Source organism: Acomys minous (genome assembly GCF_964271855.1).
Source record: "Acomys minous genome assembly, chromosome: 15".
In the NCBI taxonomy this organism is placed as follows: Eukaryota; Metazoa; Chordata; class Mammalia; order Rodentia; family Muridae; genus Acomys; species Acomys minous.
Genome location: NC_140497.1, coordinates 97,806,555 through 97,827,034, shown reverse-complemented (window position 1 = coordinate 97,827,034; position 20,480 = coordinate 97,806,555). Strand labels below are relative to the sequence as shown.

The 20,480-nt window shown below is 39.2% G+C and overlaps 1 protein-coding gene across 4 annotated transcripts in view; it reads left to right on the top strand.

The window, feature by feature from the left end:
- The window catches only part of PSME4 (proteasome activator subunit 4), a 108,835-nt gene that overhangs the window by 27,755 nt on the left and 60,600 nt on the right, over positions 1-20,480 (top strand). For 2 of the 4 annotated variants that reach the window (XM_084760720.1, XM_084760721.1), the window contains 11 exons: positions 4,440-4,484; positions 6,160-6,309; positions 7,250-7,313; positions 8,702-8,776; positions 9,974-10,096; positions 11,374-11,466; positions 12,857-13,122; positions 15,511-15,697; positions 17,040-17,129; positions 18,155-18,219; positions 18,482-18,632. In XM_084760720.1, the coding sequence (XP_084616846.1) occupies positions 4,440-4,484; positions 6,160-6,309; positions 7,250-7,313; positions 8,702-8,776; positions 9,974-10,096; positions 11,374-11,466; positions 12,857-13,122; positions 15,511-15,697; positions 17,040-17,129; positions 18,155-18,219; positions 18,482-18,632 (1,309 nt within the window). Of the gene's footprint in view, positions 1-2,486; positions 2,553-2,652; positions 3,186-4,439; positions 4,485-6,159; positions 6,310-7,249; positions 7,314-8,701; positions 8,777-9,973; positions 10,097-11,373; positions 11,467-12,856; positions 13,123-15,510; positions 15,698-17,039; positions 17,130-18,154; positions 18,220-18,481; positions 18,633-20,480 lie in introns of those variants that run through there. The other 2 variants (XM_084760719.1, XM_084760722.1) reach the window with 2 other exon arrangements.

Below are 20,480 nucleotides of genomic sequence, written 5' to 3'. Positions count from 1 at the left end.
AGAAGTGTAGTGATAAAGATGGAGCAGAGACTGAGGGAATAGCAACCACTGACTGGCCCAACTTGAGACCCAGCCCTTGGGCGAGAGAGCCAACCCCTGACACTATTAACAATACTCTGCTATGCTTGCAGACAGGAGCCTAGCATAACCGTCTTCTGAGAGGCTTCATCCAGCATCCAAAACAGATGCAGAGACCCATAGCCAAACAATAGACAGAGCTCGGAGAGTTCTGTGGAAGAGTGGGAGGATGGATTAATGTAATGTAGCCTGAGGGGTCAAGGACACCACAAGAAGATCTACAGAATAAACTAACTGGGCCCATGGGGTGCTCAGAGATTGAGCCAGCAAGTAAAGAGCATGCCTAGGCCCCCTATACATATGTAGCAGATGTGCAGCTTGGTCAACATATATGTCCCCTAACAATAGGAGTAGGGGGCTGTCTCTGACTATTGCCTGCCTCTAGATCCCTTTCCCCTAGCTGGGCTGCCTTGTCTGGCCACCGTGGGAGAGGATACATTTAGTCCTGTTCCAGTGCGTGGTGCCAGGATGGGTTGGATATTCCTTCTCTCCCCTTTGCTGAGGAGGTGAGGGGGGAAGTGAGGTGACGGGCATGAGGGTGAGGACTGAGAGAAGAGGAGGGAGGGGCCTGGGATCAGGCTATAAAGAGATTAAATGGGGAAAAAGTTAATCTTGGTGGTGGCTTGGTGATTAAGAACACTGCACCCTCTTCCAGAGCACATGGATTTGATTTCCAATACCTACTTGGTGACTCACAACTATCTATTGTGTGTAACTCTAGCCCCAGAGGATCCTATACTGTCTTTTGACCTCCATGTTTTCCAGGCACACAGTGGTGCAGAGACATACATGCAGACAAAACACTCATACACATAAAATAAATAGTTCTTTTTAAAAAACTTTTAAAAAGAAAATTAATCTAAGCCGGGCAGTGGTGGTGCATGCCTTTAACCCCACTACTGGGAAGGCAGAAGCAGGCAGATCTCTGGACAGCCTGGTCTACATAGTGAGTTCTAGGACAGCCAAGGCTACGCAGAGAACCTTATCCTGAAAAACCGTAAAAATAGAAAAAACAAAACAAAACAAAAAACAAAAGCCTAATCTGATCTTGATAGTTAAATAAAACTAAGAGTCATGAATTTGAAGTTCACTTTTTAGTAAGTGGAAGCAGACTGCTAACTTTCTTGTCGTGTCCCGGTACAATTAGAGTACAGTAGTGCCATCATGAGAAAGTTGAGGTGCAGAGAGGAAAATTCACATGAGGCTGAACCTGGAACAAGAGCTGAAGAATTCATTTTCTGTTCATAATACTAAAGTAATCATTAAAGAGAAGTTTCTCACCTGGGTGTGATGTCCTGAGTGATGAACTCGTGACCGATAGCAGAAGAATCGCTGTTAAAACGAGCACAAGGTTTTGTTTCTGCAAAATTACAAGTGCAATGAGTTTTGCAAAGTATGAGTTAATGGTGAACATTTACTATGATAACAAATAAATATAAGCTACCCAGCAGCTTTCATTACATTAGTTAATTTTTGGTTTTTTTTTTTTTTTTTTGAGACAGGGTTTTTCTGTGTAGCCTTGGCTGTCCTGGACTTGCTTTGTAGACCAGGCTGGCCTCAAACTCATAGCAATCTGCCTACTGGCTATCATGCAAATAATTGACTCTTTTATATTTTTATAAAGCTTTACCACACAATCTTGAACAGTTTAAGTCTGTTCTTAACCCTCTGTTATCCTGACACCATCTTTGCCAAAACCCCAAGTTACTTGCATTTTAGTTCTTTGTTTGCTTCAGCTAAGTCTTTATATCTCCTGCACCTCTGCCTGTGGCTGCATCCCTTGCAGAACCCCACACTTCCTCTTATAATTCCTCCCCTGGTTGTCAGGAAGTCCAGCCCTAGCGATAGGCTATAAGGTGCTTAATTGGCATATCAGGATGGTTGGGGAGCAGGTTTATACAATATTGAGACAGGAGATAAACAGAATAAGGATTACAACCAGATATGGGGGAGTACAGAAACCAGCATTTGAATTACACAATAACCTATATCTACAGCTTTATGAGAGGGTAGGTATTATTTGTCATGATGAAAAGTACTGAGCTGTAATATTATACTCCTTGAAACCTTTGAAACAGTGGAATTCCTATTCAAATTCAGATTTCTTTGACTCTTAGGTTCAAACTGAAGCACTGTGTATGCTGTGGCTTTTGTTTTTGTTTTTGTTTTTGTTTTTTTTGTTTTTGTTTTTTGTATTTTTAACGAAGTACAATTTCTAAGAGAAAATGGGATGTGATAAACCCTATCCAACTCTGTAGATTCCTTTTTAAAACAGCAGTTTGAGTTATCAGTTTAGTATGCGTTTCCAACAATTGGAACTTAAGTAGTGATTATTCACTCCCTCTAAAAATTAGTAAAATATGGTCTAGTAGCATCTAGCCTTAACCTTTTATTTTATTTTTAAACAGAAACATTGTTTCCTTCATCTTGAGAGATTACAAGAATCACAAAAGGTCACTATACAGATATCACAGGTTAGAGAGATTGTACCCTTTTCTGAATAAAGAGCATAAATTCCATGGTGCAGACCTTATGTGGAAGAAGGGGTTGGAGTTGACTTTATGTGAATGAAATCACACTCTGCAACCCTTGGCTCAGTAACCAGTTACAGGAGTAGGTGTGATCATTGGCTTCCTGTGCTTGCTTCTGGCATGAAGGCAACCTTGAGCTGTGTGGCCTTTGATGGCTTGCCCTTTGGAATGGTGTCTAATGTCAGGATAGTTGCTTTCTTGGTGTAGGGAAGTTACTTAGGAGAAATAGCAGGATTTCCACAACAATTAAATCTGAAACCAGCTGCTACAAAACTAGTAAAATCAATGGAAAGTTAATGTGAAGATAGGCATCTTGTTCTTTTCCTTAGAAATACAGCTCCTGTTTCAGAACTCACCTTAAAAGTCTGAACTTAAATGAACCAGATGGCTTTCTACATGTTGACTCTGTATTTGTTACTAACTGGCTCTTCAATCCAAACTGGAAGAAGACCCAAGATCCATGCCGTTTGTTCCCCTGATAGAAAGCATTTATTGATTATTGAAAGTAAGCAGAAGTTGAGGTATCCCTGCACATTTGAACAGCCTTATTAGAAGCACATTGGATATCCTGGAGTAGTAAGTACAGCCGTGGGCTTCAGGGGTCTTCAAATGTAGTTAGAGGAATGTTTATCACCACTCCCTCTTTTCACTAGGCAACCTTAGATGACCAGTAGACTGTGCTTCTTAATTGTCTTGCCTTTTTGTGTGTGAGAGAGTAGAGCATTGCTCTGAGCTGGGGATCAAAACAATGTTTCCTGATTGGCCGCTGTTGTTGTTGTTGTTGTTTTAAAGTGTACTTCTTGATATCCACCTCCATCCTCACCCCCAGAGTTTGAAAGGTGATGCTTAAAGGAGTTAGTTAATAACAAGATTGCAGTTTTCTTTGTAGGTTGAAGCTATATAATCTATTGAGTTCTTGTGCTGAGTGTGTTTTGTGCTGTTTGTTCCTTAGAGTTTAGTTCTTAAGCTTTCAGAGAAATTGGTCAGACCTCTGGACTTCAAGAATTTCAAAAGGTTTAGTGATAAAATCTCTGAAGCCTTAACACCTCTGCCCTGCCCTTGAATTTTGAGCATTTTTGTGTTTCTATTTATATTTCTCATACTGTAAGTAGTCACAGATTTGTTTTAAACTTCAGTGTATGATATCCCTTTGTTTTGTTTGCATCTGACCAGTTTTGGCTATGGTCTTAGTTGCTATCTTAACTTTATACTTGAGCATGTATTTAAACCGGTATCCATGGCCTTTTCATTGAAGTTCATGTGAGTTTTTCATTTACTCACCTGATTTCATGAGTAGCTCTTTAAACAGGATAGTTGTTGTTTTTGATCATTGCTACTAGCAGTAAAATGCCTGGGAGGGTTAAAAAATTCTTTTAAGTGTTTAACAAGACTTCTTTCTACCAGTGCTGATAGAAGCACACTGTATTTCGTTATATCTCAGTTTAGATTTGGTGCACTACCACAAAAATTACTATTTAGAATTTCTTGCCATTAGGCTTACTTTGTGTGTGTTTAATATGGCCATTGTAAAGACTGAAAGGGGATTTATCTTTTTTATCCCAGTTTAGTGTTTTCTTTTGTTTTATTTATCACCAAGAAGTGGGGGTGTGGGGGGGCAGGGTGGCAAAGTGAGGGCAAGGGAAAAAGCTGACTAGGAGTCTAGGTAGATAATCCTTGTAATTCTGTCTACAGCAATGAAAAGGTTTAGTAATTATATGTGAACAGATAATATCTGAACTTATATTTGTATTTTCGAGATATAGGTTGTAGAATTAACTGTATTCTTTAAATACCCCAATGTAATTTATCAAATGCCCTTTTCTCCTCCAGTTCTGTAGAAAATGTTCTCAAAACACTCGTGAAAAGCTGCCGGCCGTAAGTACTCATAATTTATAAAGCTTCTTGTTTTACCTGTGGCCCTTCCCCCACCCTTCTTCCTTTTTTAGTATACTTTGAAGAAGAAATTAAAGGTATAAATAGTTTCTGATATTGTAGTGCTAGTCATTGAGCACACATAGTGTTCCTAGTTCCTTTTTTTTTTTTTAATTTTTAATTTATGTGCATTGGTGTAAGGGTGTCAGATCTTGGAGTTACAGACAGTTGTGAGCTGCCATGTGGGTGCTGGGAATTGAACCTGGGACCTTTGGAAGAGCAGACAGTGCTCTTAACCACTGAGCCAACTCTCCAGCCCGTGTTCCTAGTTCTTGACTGTATTTTTTAAAGTTAACTAACTCACTCTCTCTGTCTCTGTCTCTCTGTCTTTCTCTGTCTCTGTCTCTCTGTCTCTCTCTCTCTTTGTGTGTAAGGTGGGGGATATATGTACCATGGCACATCTGTAGAGACTGGAGGATGGCATTTTTAATTAGTATTAACTTTGTTTTGAACTGATTCAGAAATATTTGGAAGGGGAATTTGATGTGTAAGGTCCTTGAAGGTGGAACATAGTTCAGTGGTGGTGATTCTGCTTTAAATTGCAATTTGCTACATTTAATACCTGGCAGAAATGTGTGGTGAATTTAATAGAAGTGTAATTTTATTTTTCATATAAAGTGATAAGGTATGTTCTTTAAGCTAAAGGTTTATGAAAATATGATAGGTTAATATGCTGTGTAGGTCAAACCTATAAGTTGACTTCTTTGGAAAGAATAAAAATTTCTCAGATATGATACTTTATATCTCACATTGATTGAGAAAATGAAACAAGGTCTCAAGTTGCCATGTTAGCTTTGAACTGTGGTCATATTGCCTCCACATCACAGTGCTAGGATTATAGGTTTGCATTCTTCCCCTTCCCCCCCACCCCGCACCCCCCACCCTTGTACCTTTGCAGATGAATTTAGCAAATTTACATGTGGCCTCATAAAATCATGTGCCTTCATTTTATGTGTGTGTGTGTGTGTGTGTGTGTGTGCGCGCGCAAGACAGAGAGACAGAGAGAGAGACAGAGAAAGACAGAAACACACACACACACACACACACACACACACACACACACACACACACAGACCCTCTAGAACTTCCTTCCCTCTGGTATGAAGTACCATGAGAGTGCATGGCACCCACAGGCTTATCTAAAATATCACAGAAATTCCTGGGCTGTTGCCTCTGTCTTATTGTTACTGATTATTTATCACCTACGTAGACTTGAGTTTTATTAAGAATTTTTCAGTTGCTGTTATTTAATCCACAACCATGTTTTCTATGTTGAAAACCTAAGTAACAATGTTTTTTCAGCCTCAAATCATCTTCTGAAAGTTTTTTAGGTAAAAAGGAGTTGACTTTCTTTTAAGTGGGGCAGAATATTTATTCTATCTTTGTCAAAGTATGTTTTTATTGTAGGAACCTTGATATTTCTAGTGGGACTCATTCCTCTTTTGCTGCTGGGCAATAAACCTGGGGACTCGCAGGTGCTGGGCAAGTGGTGCTAATTCCCTAGCCTTTTCTTCCCACTTTTGTCAATCATACATAAGTATTATGGAGTTTTTAATCCAATGGTCAGATACATGGAAACCTTGTTTTTTCCTTTTTTTTCCCCCTTCTCTTTTTAAAGATATTTTCCAGCAGATGCAACAGCAGAAATGTTAGAAGAATGGCGGCCTTTAATGTGTCCTTTTGATGTAACGATGCAAAAAGCCATCACTTATTTTGAAATATTTCTTCCTACCTCCCTTCCTCCAGAACTGCATCATAAAGGTTTTAAGTAAGTGTGTGTATATTTGACATATGCTAGGATACAGCAATACCAATAACTAGCAAGGAGCTAAAAAATGTGCACGTGGCTCATTAATTCTATTTATTATAATTCAAGCGTGAAGGCTAAAACAGCTGAGCATATAATTGTAAAGAAATGACAAGCCTAATGAAAATGATGGCTTTAAGATATCAGAAGAGGTGCTGCTCAAACTATGGCCCCAGCCAAGGAAAATATAGGCAGTAGACTTCGAACCCCTACCCAGACCTGGCCAATGGACAGGACATTTTCCACTGTTGAGTGGAGAGTGAGGTCTGACTTTCACACAAACTCTGGTGCCCCATTTCTGACCACGTCCCCTGGATGGGGAGGCCTGGTGGCACTCAGAGGAAGGATAGCAGGTTACCAAGAAGAGACTTGATGCCCTAAGAGCATATATAGGGGGAGGAGGTCCCCCTCAGTCACAGACATAAGGGAGGGGAGTAGGGGGGAAGTGGGAGGGAGGGAGGAATAGGAAGATACAAGGGATGGGCTAACAATTGAGATGTAATAAGAATAAATTAATAAAATTAAAAAAATTTTTTTGAAGTGAAAAGAAAAAGATATCAGAAGAGGAAAAAATACAACAGCTATAATGGGAAAATGTCAGAAAAGGAGAAAGGCGAATAATATGAGAGAGAAGGTTGTGACAGTTGTTAAGTAAAAGTGAACAATAGTTATTTAACAATTCAGAACATTTAGAGGATGAGATTACATTTTATAGCACAAATAAACAGGAAAAGGAATATTGAGAAAGTCTTTGCTCCATGAAGTTAGAAACTTTCAATATTGTTTTCCTAGATTGTATAGTTATCAGTAACAATAATAGATTTAGAAGTACAAAGACTACCTGCCTTTGAACCACTTTCTATAATTACTTGCTATTCATAACAAAATTTTTCTTCTTCAGACTTTGGTTTGAGGAATTAATTGGCCTTTGGGTTTCAGTGCAAAATCTCCCACAGTGGGAGGGGGTAAGTATTCTATTTTTTTCTTTTTATAAGTGTGTGAGTGTGTGTGTGTGTGTGTGTGCGTGTGCGTGTGTGTGTGTGTGTGTGTGTGTGTGTGTGTGTACACGCACATGGGGGTGTTCAAGTGTACCTGTTTGTCTGTAGATAGGTGAGTATATACATGTGAGCACAGGTGCCTGAGGAGGCCACAGGCATCATATCCACTAGAACTGGAGCTGTGTTGTTTTGTTTTTGCAGTGCTGGAGCGGTCTTTATGGATAAGCTTAGTGTGTTGAGGGTGGGGTGCAGATGTCAGATGCCTGTTTCTACCTCTGCCACCTCTGCCCAGCCACTAAAGAGCATGTCTTTGTGGTTCAGCACCAGGCTGTGGTTGAGGCCTGGCTTCTTCAGTACTGCAGAGCACTTATCTTTGACTCTACAATGGTGACTTCTGCAACACCCCCACCTAGTGTCTCTTTCTGGTGGCCACAGAGCCCAGCTGCTCTGGCTCAATCTCTAGGCTCAGAAACATCAGGAGGCAGAAGAGAACTGGAGGAAGACCCAGGATGGTGACTGAACTGGTCACCTGAAGCTCTGAGGGTAAACAGCCCTTGTCACAGCGGGGTTTTTCTGTACAGGTATTTTTGAGCCACCAGATATGTGTGCTAGAACCTGAGCTGGTTCTTCTGCAAGAGTGTTGTGGGCTCCTAACCTGTAGCCGTCCCTCCAGGGCCACTTAATTTCTTTCATCTTACTATTTTCTAACAGAAGTAGACAAGCGTGCAGAAGTACACGGCTGCTCTTTGCTTCTGTTAGTACTTATTACAGATACTATTGGATATTTGATGGAGGCATATATAGATACATTTTCCTTTCAACTTTCATTGTGCATAATGCTTTGTGGTTTTTCCCTTTGAGGAGTATTTTGCTTGCAATTGATTTTAAATGGGTGGCATGAATCAGATCTTAAATTTGGAAGTTTTAAAAAGCAAAGTCAGCTGGGTGTGGTGATGCACACCTGTAATCCCAGCACTCAGAGTTACAGAGGCAGGCAGATTTCTGTGAGTTCAAGGCCAGCCTGGTCTACAAAGTGAGTCTAGGCCAGTCAGTACTACACAGAGAAACCCTGTCTTGAAAAAAACAAAAACAAAATTTGAATAAACTATGTACGTGGTTCTACTGAGTGCTGAAAGGAACACACGAGGAAGGAACGGGCGTGGCCGCACACACCTACAGTCCTAGCACTTGGGAGGCTAAGGCAGGGTTATCATCAAGTCAAGACCATTCTGGCACATAGTGAAAACCATCTCAAGACCTCTCAAGACAATAAGCCAACAGAATAAGGATTATAACTAACGTTTAAAAACAAATGCATCAGCTTAACATTATTTTGTTTTGTTTTGTTTTTCCAGCAATTAGTAAATCTCTTTGCTCGATTGGCTACAGATAATATAGGATACATAGATTGGGATCCATATGTACCAAAGGTAATTTAAAAATCTGAATATGTATATCGTAGTCCTGATACTTACATTATGTGGTAAAGGGATTTTTTTTTTAAACCATTAATGCCGAGTGCTATGTGCCTCTTGCCATGGAGGACATGAAGTGTAATTTTGAGAATAATGTAGAAAATAGTAAATTACTAGGAATATCACAAGTTTATTCATTCCAAAGAATTTTCTGGGTTAAATTCGATTGCATTCTGGAGTGTTAGACCTCTATCCCTTTAGAAATGAAAGCTAAGTTATCTCTAGAGCTGTGTTGCTTCAGCTGTAGTGGAATCTTTTGCAAAGCCTTGCAGGAAGTGGGAGTTGACATTAGAACAGGACTGGGAGTCAACAGAAGGGCCTTGGCTGCTTCTGCTTGCGTTCTTCTCCACTGTAGCTTTTAGAAACAAAGGGACAGAAGCAGGTGTTCCTTCCTCTTATTTGGACCCCTATCAGTAATGATAGCTTAAGCATAAATTTAATTACATTAGAATATAGTTATATCAAGTCAGGCACAGTGGCGTATGCCTGTGATCCAAGCACTAGGGAGGCAGAGACAGGTGGATCACTGTGTTCGAGGCCAGCTTAGTCTACAAAAACAAATCCAAGAGCGCCAGGGCTACACAGAGAACCCTGTCTCAAAAAAAACCCAGAAAAATCAACCAACAACCAACCAAACAGAAAAATAAAAAACCCTAAAACCCAGTTGTTGCATGCAGCCTTGCACACAAAGACTTAGGGAGCACTTAAAGCTCTACAGTTTGAAGAGTGACAGTGGCCTGCCAGGCACTTGCCTTAGGGCTGCTGCTGTCAAGCATCTTTGGCATGGAATGAGAGCATGGGAAAGTATGTGTACCGAGAGTGAAAAGGTGAAAGGCTTTATGTTTAACTGCACTAGCTTCATTTTTCTCTTTTTTCTTTAAGTATAAATATCTCATTGCTTGAGTTCATGGACATAGATGCTTCATATCTGTGGCCTCTGACCTCAGAACTTCATACAATAAATTTGTTATATCTACTTTCTAAAGTAGAAAGCAAGTTGCTAGACACTCATAATTTTTCTTAGAATCCCACGAACAAAAAAATGGCAGTGTATTTAAGACTAATACCTAAAACTTACCTAGCTATTTAAGGAGTTATTTTGATACTTAAGAACCTTTTTATTCCTGAATTTATTTTGTTTTGCTTTAAAAGATATTTACAAGGATTCTGAGAAGCCTGAACCTCCCAGTGGGAAGCAGTCAAGTGTTAGTCCCAAGATTTTTAACAAATGCTTATGATATAGGACATGCTGTAATATGGATCACCGCAATGATGGTTTGTAGTTACTTATGTGTTTTATAAAATTCACCTGTATGTTCTTTTTTTTTTTCACCTGTATTTTCTTTAACCTTTGGATTCAAGTCCATGTTAAAAGCTTAGTTGATCACTTAAATTATTAAATAGTTTTCTAATTTACTTTTACGCCTCTTCCCTTGCTTTCCCTTTGCCCTTTCTTTTTTCCTTCCCTCCCCTCCCTTCCCCTCTTCTTCTCTTTCCTCCCCTCTCCCCCTTTCCCCTACATTTTTGCTGGGGATTGAACCCAGAACCTCATATATGAAAGATTCAGCTCTTTTCTGGTGTGGTATATCCCCTAATTTTCAGATCTGTAGTGTGTAAATTTCCATGTGGATTTCAGTGTCATCTTTCAGATATAAATATACTATTATAGCAGCTTTACATTAAAATTACAGGATTTATTTTAATATTTCTTACCTCCTTAAATTGTTGCTTTAAATTTGAGAATGTGTAAATTTGATGATCAGTGGAAAAGACAGAATGTTGATACAGATTTACAGCAAGAGATCGAAACTCCCCCATTGTTACATAGAAGAACTTCATTTGTTTGTTTGTTTGGATTGTGTGCTTGTACATGGGAGCCACAGTACCCATGGGAAGGTTAAAGAACAACATGGGGGTGTCTGTTCTCTCTGTCATGTGTGTCCTGTGTTAAACATTACAAGCTTGAGGCATCGTTTTTACTTATGAGCCATTTCACCAGCCCCTATTATCACTTTTTTTTTTTAAAATAAAAGATTTATTTATGTATTACTTATACAGTATTCTGCCCACATGTACACCTGCAGGCCAGAAGAGGGCATCAGGTCTCATTATAGATGGTGTGAGCCACCATCCGTTGCTGGGAATTGAACTCAGGACCTTTGGAAGAACAGACAGTGCTTCTAACCTCTGAGCCATCTCTCCAGTCCCCTATTACAACTCTTGATTATATCAAGATGACAGTCTTTATGTTAAATTGTTGTATCCTTGTTTTTTACTTAAGAACAGGAAAGTCTACTGTTCCCCTAAGTTGAATGGTGGCATCTTTTCAGCTTTATATTTAGAATTAAGTAAGTTGTTCTTGTGTTTATTGGAATGTCTTAAACTGATTTGTGCAAAGATCATTGGGGAGTTGTTTTTTGAATGATTCAGAGATACAACTGTTAGGAGAAAGGGGACTCACATTATATATATAGATATATATATGGTTTGACTTATTTTATTAGTTCATATACAGTATAATATAGACATTAACCTCTCTCTCATCTGGACAGGGTGGACCAAGTAAATTAGTACAAAAACATTTAGCTGGGTTGTTTAACAGCATCACATCTTTTTATCATCCTTCAAATAATGGGCGTTGGCTGGTAAGTATGCTCAGTTTGTATTGTAGTATTTGAAGATTTAAAAATATAGTCATATTTAACTATTGCTTATCTTAGAACTGTGATATTTCCTGTCTTTCATATAAACTTTGGCTGTGTATAAGTGATTAGACCCAAATAGGTGTGTTTAAAAGACATCTAGAAATAGACTAGCATAATGTCACATGGTTATTAGTAACAAAATGGTAAATACTGGCAACAAAATGATAAGTAATGCCACAAAAGCATAGGCACATTGTATCAATTTTATCTGTTTCAGTTATGTTTTGTTTTTGTTTGTTTTTCAAGACAGAGTTTCTCTGTGTAGCCTTGGCTGTCCTGGACTTGCTTTGTAGACCAGGCTGGCCTCTAACTCACAGCGATCCACCTGCCTCTGCCTCCTAAATGCTGGGATCAAAGGCCTACGACACCATGCCTGGCTTTGCTTTGTCTTTCAATAACCTTATTAAAGTGAATTTTAAATAGGTATGTGTGTGTGTATGAAAATGTTATTTGGTAGCAAGGAACTTTTCCTCCCCTTCTCCTCTTTTAAGGCAGGGTCTCACTGTGTCCCCCTGGCTGGCTCAGAACTCAATGTATAATCCAGGTTGGCTTTAAATTATCAGAGATCCCTGTGTCTGTGCCTCCTGATGTGTGCCACCATGCCTGGCTAGAAACTCTTTAAAAAAGAATTTTAGGGGGTTGGAGAGATGGCTCAGAGGTTAAGAGCACTGACTGTTCTTCTAGAGATTCTGAGTTCAATTCCCAGCAACCACATGGTGGCTTAAAACCATCTATAATGGGATCTGATGCCCTTTGTGGTGTGCAGGTGTATATGTGGGCAGAACAATGAATACATAATAAATATATTTAAAAAAAAAAAAGAATTTTAGGCAAGGCATGGAGGCATGTGCCTGTTTTCTTAGCACCCATGAAAATGGCAAGAAGATCACAAAGCTAGGCTGTGCTATACACAGCGTGACCCTGCCTAAAGGAAAATAAAACAACAATGTAAATCCTTGAATTAAAAAAAAAATCACTGTTTGGGCTGGGCATGGTGGTGCACGCCTTTAATCCCAGCACTTGGGAGGCAGAGGCAGGAAATTCACTGTGAGTTCGAGGCCAGCCTGGTCTACAAAGGGAGTCCAAGATAGCAATGGCTACACAGAGAAACCCAAAACCCTAAAAAAAAAACAACAAAACAAAACAAACCACTGTTTGTTAGTTGGTGTAGTATGTTTTTCTGTGTAATTAGAGCATGAAAGTTTCTCCTCCTCCTCCTCTTCCTCTTCTCTTTTTTCTTGTGTGAGAGGAACTGTAAATATCTGTGTAGGAAAGTTGAACCTACCTAGAACCTTTAGCAAAGTTGAACCTTTTGTTTCTGTGTTCCCAGAACAAGTTAATGAAGCTCCTTCAGCGGTTGCCAAACAGTGTTGTTAGGCGGTTACATCGTGAAAGATACAAGAAGCCATCATGGTTAACTCCTGTGCCTGAGAGCCATAAGCTTACTGATCAAGATGTTACAGACTTTGTACAATGCATTATTCAGCCTGTCCTCTTGGCTATGTTTAGCAAAACTGGTAGTCTAGAAGCAGCCCAGGCTCTGCAGAACCTTGCACTCATGAGACCTGAGTTAGTAATACCACCTGTGCTTGAAAGGTAAGCTCATCTTTCTTATGTTTGGTAGATGCCTCAGGCATCGCCTACTGTCTCTTCCGTTCTCCTTGGCTCCCTTTCTTTGCCTGTGGCTCTGTTTTGTGTCTTTCATATTTATACCCACCTGTTTCTAGAAGAGAAGCACAATGTTTTTTAGATTTATTGAATTGGTAACTTAAAGGCTTATTGACAAGAAAAGGTTTTCTATTTCATTTACTCAGGTTTTTATCTGTTTGTATTAAGCATAACAATAAATATTGAGAACGGGGAGCAGAGACTCAATGAAGACAAAAAACATTTTTTATTTTTAGTTTTTGGTTTTTCAAGACAGGGTTTCTCTGTAGCCTTGGCTGTCCTGGACTCACTTTATAGACCAGGCCTGCCTTTTTTTTTTTTAATTTAATCTTAATTCATGTGCATTGGTGTGAGGGTGTCAGATCTTGGAGTTACAGACAGTTGTGAGCTGCCATGTGGTTGCTGGGAATTGAATCCGAGTCCTTTGGAAGAGCAGGCAGTGCTCTTAACCACTGAGCCATCTCTCCAGCCCCCTAGGCTGGCCTTTTACTCACAGCAATTCACCTGTCTCTGCCTCCCAAAGCACTGGGATTACAGGTGTGTGCCACTGAGTCTGGAAGAAAATTTTAATATCATTATTATTTTTATATATCACAACATTAAATGTCTTTAGTGTGTCAGTTATATTACATTCATTTCTTTTTTTTTATGTTGAAACCATTTTCTAAAATAACATTCTACTGGTTACCATAGTAGATTCTTGGTATGCCAGGGTTATGTAGTATGAAACCTTGTCTCAAAACAGACAAAGAACAAAACCCCAGATCTTTTCTAGACAAATATATCTTTTAAGAGATGTATTTATTATTATGTATACAATGCTCTCTGCCTGCATGTACACCTGCACACCAGAAGAGAACACCAGATCTCATTATAGATGGTTGTGAGCCACCGTGTGGTTTCTGGAAATTGAACTCAGGACCTCTGGAAGAGCAGTCAGTGTTGTTAACCTCTGAACCATCTCTCTAGCCCCCGGAAAAATGTGTCCTAGGCAAGCACTCTTCCACTGAGCTACAACCCAACCATGTTCTCTTCTGTCTGACAGGGTCTCATTTTGTAGGTCAGGCTTACCCCAAACCTTGTTGGGAATACAGGTACAAAACACGAAAACTGGCTTCTTCGTTTTCTCCCTTTCCCAACTAAAAAGTGACAATATTTTTTTGGTCTGGATAGATGGCTCTCTTGTTATTACAAAGGACCTGAGTTTGATTCCCAGCACCCACATGGCAGATCACAACCATTGTAACTCCAATTCCAGTAGATTTAATGTTCTTTTCTGGCACCATTGGTACCAAGCGCACAAGCATAACATTTGAGCAAAACACCTGTACACATATAATTAAATTTAAAAACCTAATGACACTACTGTTGTCATTTATATTTCTTCATAAATAAATATTAATATGCTTATATATTTCTTCTGTACAAAGTAGATTTGCAAAGTTCTGAGTAAAGATCCTAGGTATCCACTTAAAAAGCTAGGTACCTGTGACCCCTTCTCTGGAAAGGCAAGGCCACGAACATCCTTGGAACTTGCTGGCTGACCAATGTAGCCAAACAGTGAGTTCCACTTTCAGTGAGACCCTGATTCAGAAAAATAAGGTAGAAAGATGTGACTCAGTTGGTAGATTCCTTTATAGCACTGCATATAAAACCTGATATGATGGCACAAGCTTATAATTCTAGCACTTTAGCATAGGATGATGAGAATAGGATCAGAAACTCAAGGTCATCCTCAGCTTCATGGTAAGTTGGAACCTAGACTAGGCAACATGAGACCCTACCTCAAAAAAAAAAAAAAAAAAAAAAAAAAGGACCAATAGGCGAAGGATAAGTAGAATGTTTGTCCTTTGTCATTCTTAGTCAGTATGATGTGGCTGAAGTTGGCTGGAACAGTGAAAGCCTATCAGTTTATGCTCGTTTTAACTGGAGTTTATATGGAGACACGATCAGACACAGAAGCAGACTCTGCAGGCGTATCAGTACTGTTCCTTTCTTAAAAATACATTTATTTATTGTGTATACAGTGTTCTGCCTGCATGTATACATGCAGGCCAGACGAGGGGACCAGATCTGTGCCCTCTTGTGAGCCACCATGTGGTTGCTGGGAATTGAACTCAGACCTTTGGAAGAGCAGCCAGTGCTCTTAACCTCTGAGCCATCTCTCCAGCCCACCTGTACTGTTTATGTGTATAAATTTGTTCATGTGAGTAGGAAAGCTCTAAGTATTCTGCTATCTATAATACTGTAAGTCAAAATGCAGCTTATGAACTTAGTATATTTAATGTTTAAACTGTATTTTGTTTTAAATTATAGAACATACCCTGCTTTAGAGACATTAACAGAACCTCACCAGCTCACAGCTACTTTAAGTTGTGTAATTGGAGTAGCACGAAGTTTGGTATCAGGCAGCAAATGGTTTCCTGAAGGTCCAACACACATGCTACCTCTGTTGATGAGAGCATTGCCTGGGGTGGATCCAAATGACTTTAGTAAATGCATGGTAAGCATATGGACAATAATTATGTTTTGTAGTTGTTATTGTCTAAATAGGCATCTTTTCTTTGTAGTTAGATACCTCTAGGTAACATAGCTCAATGTAAAAATGTCATGGCACATATATTACATTTTAAATGCTTGGGTAGAGATTTGTGCACAATTGATTTATGTAATACCTTCCTTTGTAATTTTTCTTGATATATTTTTTATTTATTATTTATTTTACATTTGTGTTTTGCCTCCATATATATGTATACAAGGGTGAACCTACAGGAACTGGAGTTGCAGACAGTTGTGAAGTGCCACACGGATGCTGGGGTTTGAACCCCCAGATCCTTTGGAAGAGAAGCCAATGCTCTTAACCTCTGAGCCACCTCTTCATCCTGACCTACATATGTTTAAAGATGTTTAAAACTCGTTGTATAGCTGGGTGCTGTGGTGCACACCTTTAATCCCAGTACTCAGGAGGCAGAGACAGGTGGATATCTGCAAGTTCAAGGCCATCCTAGTTTACAAAGACAGCTAGGGCTCCACAGATAAACCCTGTCTCGAAACACCAAAAACAAACAAACAAAAAAACACCCCTGCATTATATATTTGCAGTTTTCTTAGCCATACTGAAAGTTGCAGGATGTTATCTCTTGTCCTTTTCTGTGTCTACATGGGTAACTTAAGGGAGTATGATGAAAAGTTACAGGGTACCAAAGCTGGGAATAGCGGCAGACAACCAAGCATTTGGAAACCGAGTCAAGTTTGAGACTAGTTTGGACTACATAGTGATGCTGTTTCAGAATAACAAAATCCCCATGAACAGCAACAGAAAAGTTATAGAATATGGCTTTGCTGTCTTTCCTTATTTCCTGTTCTCTGGAAGTTTAGAATTTCCCTGTATTTTCAGGCGGAAGAAAAAGTAACTTTTCAGTGACAAAAGATTAGAGAACTATGTGTTTAAATTCAATATATAATGGGAACAAAGTTTACTATAACTTTGTTATTAAAGGAATGGTCAGCTAATTGCTAGGAACCTTAAAATGTTTAATTTCAGAGTTAGGTGTAGTGGCCACTCGTGGGACCACAGCATCTGGGAGGCTGAGCCAGGATGACTACCATGAGTTTGAACTCATATTTGGCTGCATAATGGGTTTCATGTTTGAGTTAGTTTTACCTCATCCCACCCCCACCACCCCCACCTCCCAAAAAAGGAAATTTAATTCTAAATGAAAAATATCCAGAGACATCAGTATGGGATTTCCCTTAAGATAATTTGAATATTTGTACTTAGCTTTTGATGTATTGATGTAGAATTACATAATTAAAGTTGAAAATCCTTTTGTCTCTTCCCATAGATCACATTCCAATTTATAGGAACCTTTTCTACTCTGGTGCCTTTAGTAGACTGTTCATCTGTGCTGCAAGAAAGAACCGACCTCACAGAAGTAAGAACGCTTTCTGGCTATTCCAGGCTTAACTGAAATGTGTTATTACCATGTATGTATAGGAATCTTTAATTCTTCAAAACCAGTTTCAGATAGGTTCTAGAAAGTACAATTACTAAAAGGATAGGGAAGCTGGTGTGACACACACTAGCAATCACAGTGTTCAGAAAACTGAGACAAGAGGATCATGAGTTAGTTCAAGGCAAACCTATATTACATATCAAGACCCTGTCTCAGCCGGGCGTGGTGGCACACACCTGTAATCCCAGCACAAAGGGAGGCAGAGGCAGGTGGATCTCTGTGAGTTTGAGGACAGCCTGGTCTACAAAGAGAGTCCAAGGCTACACAGAGAAACCCTGTCTCAAAAGACAAAAGATGGAAGCAAAGAAGTGACTATAAAGTTGTTCTCTGACCTCCTCATGTATGGCAAATGTTCATATACACATACAATTAAGAAAGAAAATTGAATGCCACTGAAACTAAAATTAGAGCCTTTGACCACAGAAAACCAACATGGCACTTAAATCTGCAGTGCTCCCAGCTGGATGCCAAGAACCTAAGATATACATAGTGTCTCAGCAGGGACACCTGTGAACCAGGTAGTTCTTTGTTATGGGAGGTTGTCCCTCCATTGCGCACTAGTTACTGGTGTGCGTGTCCTGCTCTCCTAGACACCAGTAGCACCACCCCACCCCACCCTCTGTTGTGAAAGCAGTGTCCTGAGGTTGTCAGATGCTCTCTTTCTTGTAAGCATGTTGTTATTTGCACCATTTGGATATGAAGTAGTACAGTGTTGTCCTTTACAGCGTTACAGAACTGGAGTTGATAACAAAGTTGGTTGCCTTGGTCCAAATGAGGTAGTGAAATGGCTCTGACTTGATGTGTATGGTTATGGTGTTTATGACCACATCTAACTCACAAAAACTTGCATCAGATTTGATTGTTAGGTTATAATTGAATTTCATGAGTTCAGAGGGGGAAAATTAAGCATATTTGTAATTTTTTCCTGCACTACAATATTATAGATAGAAAAAGAACTTTGTTCGGCCACTGCTGAATTTGAGGATTTCGTCTTACAATTTATGGACAGGTAAGCTGATAACTCAGTCCTGTCTTTTCTCAGGTAGCTTTAAGGGGGAGGTTAGCTAGAAACTAGTTTATTTCTGTGCTGTAACCTTTTATTTAGATTTTACCCAAAGCTGAAGCTAGTACTGTAAAGTAAAAAGGATAGTCCATTTATGAGTCATAAAGAAATTGAGTAGATATGTCTTGAATAGTAATAACAAAGGTGGTTTACCTGACTGTCACCAATATTTTTTGTTCTTAAAATATGCTTTGTTTGGATTATTTAGATGCTTTGGACTAATAGAAAGTAGCACGCTGGAGCAAACAAGGGAAGAGACAGAAACAGAGAAAATGACTCATTTGGAGAGTTTGGTTGAATTAGGTTTGTCTTCTACATTTAGTACAATCCTCACACAATGTTCCAAAGAAATATTTATGGTAAGAGAACATTACTACAAAAAATAATTCCAATCTTTTTGTTTAATGTTTTTGCATTGAGTGTCAGCTCCATTTTAAGTGTGTGTTACCAGTTTATCCTTTATACTCAAAAGAAAGTTTTAAAAACCTTGTTAGTCCTCATTGTAAAGTAACTACAGCATACTTACTTGTAGAATTCATTGTGTGTGTGTGAGGGGATAAAGAGAGTCTGTTCATTGCCACACGTCTCTCATACAGGCCACGTGCAGCCACAAATGTTTTTTAAGTGATCTACTTAGTAATACATACTTTGCATTTTTAAGGTTTACTTTGGTGACTTTGCAATTTAAAACTGAAATATAATGAATGAGTTCTGATGTTTCTAGGCATATGAGAGGTGTGCTTCCTGAATAGTAATTGAATTAGGTAAGCTTGAACAAGCATGAGTTACTGCTGACCTTGGGATCAGTGTTAATGAGTTATAGTATTTAGTGCCTATAAACAAAAACACATTGTAAGGACCATCAGTTTCTCAGTCGATGAGGACGCTGTGAATGGTACAAGTTCCTTCAGGGGAGTGGGTAAACATTTGCTTTGTGGCACAGATTGCACTTGAACTTGCTATTTTTCACCTCTCTCTCAAGTGCTCAGTTTATAGGGGAGTGTCACCTGGCCTGATATTGACTGTATTTTTTAAATTTATAATTTGATTGATGAGAGACGTTTTTGGAAATTACATATTACATAAACTAGAAGCTAAACCCTTGGTACAGTAATCTTACGATAAATCAGAAGTGGTTTTCTTTTAAGGCATAAACATCCATTCACCTGACAGAGGCTCATACCTCTAGGTATATGGTGTTTAAAATGACTACTATTTTTTTCTCCCTTCAAGATTAATTAACATTTAACATGTTCATCCTGATTAAAACCTAAGCTGTATTGTCAGGCATGGTGGCACACTCCTGTAATCCCAGCACTTAGGAGGCGGAGGCAGGCAGATCTCTGTGAGTTTGAGGCCAGCCTCGTCTACAAAGCAAGTTCCAGGACAGCCAGCGCTACACACAGAGAAACCCCGTCTCGGAAAACAAAAACAAAAAACAAAACGAAAAAACAAACTACACCTACCTATAATAGTTACTAGGAATATATGAGTATAGGTCAGGTATAGCAATATACACTTGTCCCAGCCTTTGTTTTGTCTTTTGAGGCAGGGTGTCACTATGTGGCTCTGGCTATTCTGGAACCTACTATGTAGACCAGGTTGCCCTATAACTTAACAGACCTTCCTGCCTCTGCGTTCTCGGTGGTGGGATTAAAGGCATGAGCTGCTATGCCCTGCTTTTGCTCCAGGATCTGAGAGAAGGAGGGAGGAAATAGATGGATTCAGGGTATCCTCAAGCAAGCCTGGCTGCATGAGACTCTGTCTCAGACAAACAAAGAACAAAACACAAAGACTCAGCAACAGAAAGAGTATAAAGAAGCGAACGTAAACTGTCTATTACTAGACAAGACTTGTTTTTAGCTTTTGGTATTTGTTAATTTATTCCTTCATGTAGGTTAAGATTTTGTGACATCATTGTAAAATTAAATAGGCTGCTTCAAGTCTTTTGGAGTTTTGTTTATTTTTGTTACAAGTCTTGGTTGTGTACCCTAGGCTAGCCAGGAACTTGCTATGTGTCCCAGGCTACTCTCGATAGACAATGATCCTTTTGTCTCAGTTTCATACTTGCTGGCCTTATAGATGTAAGCCTCTATACTTGTTGGGCTTATAGTCCACACTTGCTGGGCTTATAGATGTACGCCTCTATATTTGGCATGTTTCAGTCCTTTAAATTAGATATAGTTATTTATAGTTGAGACTTGTCA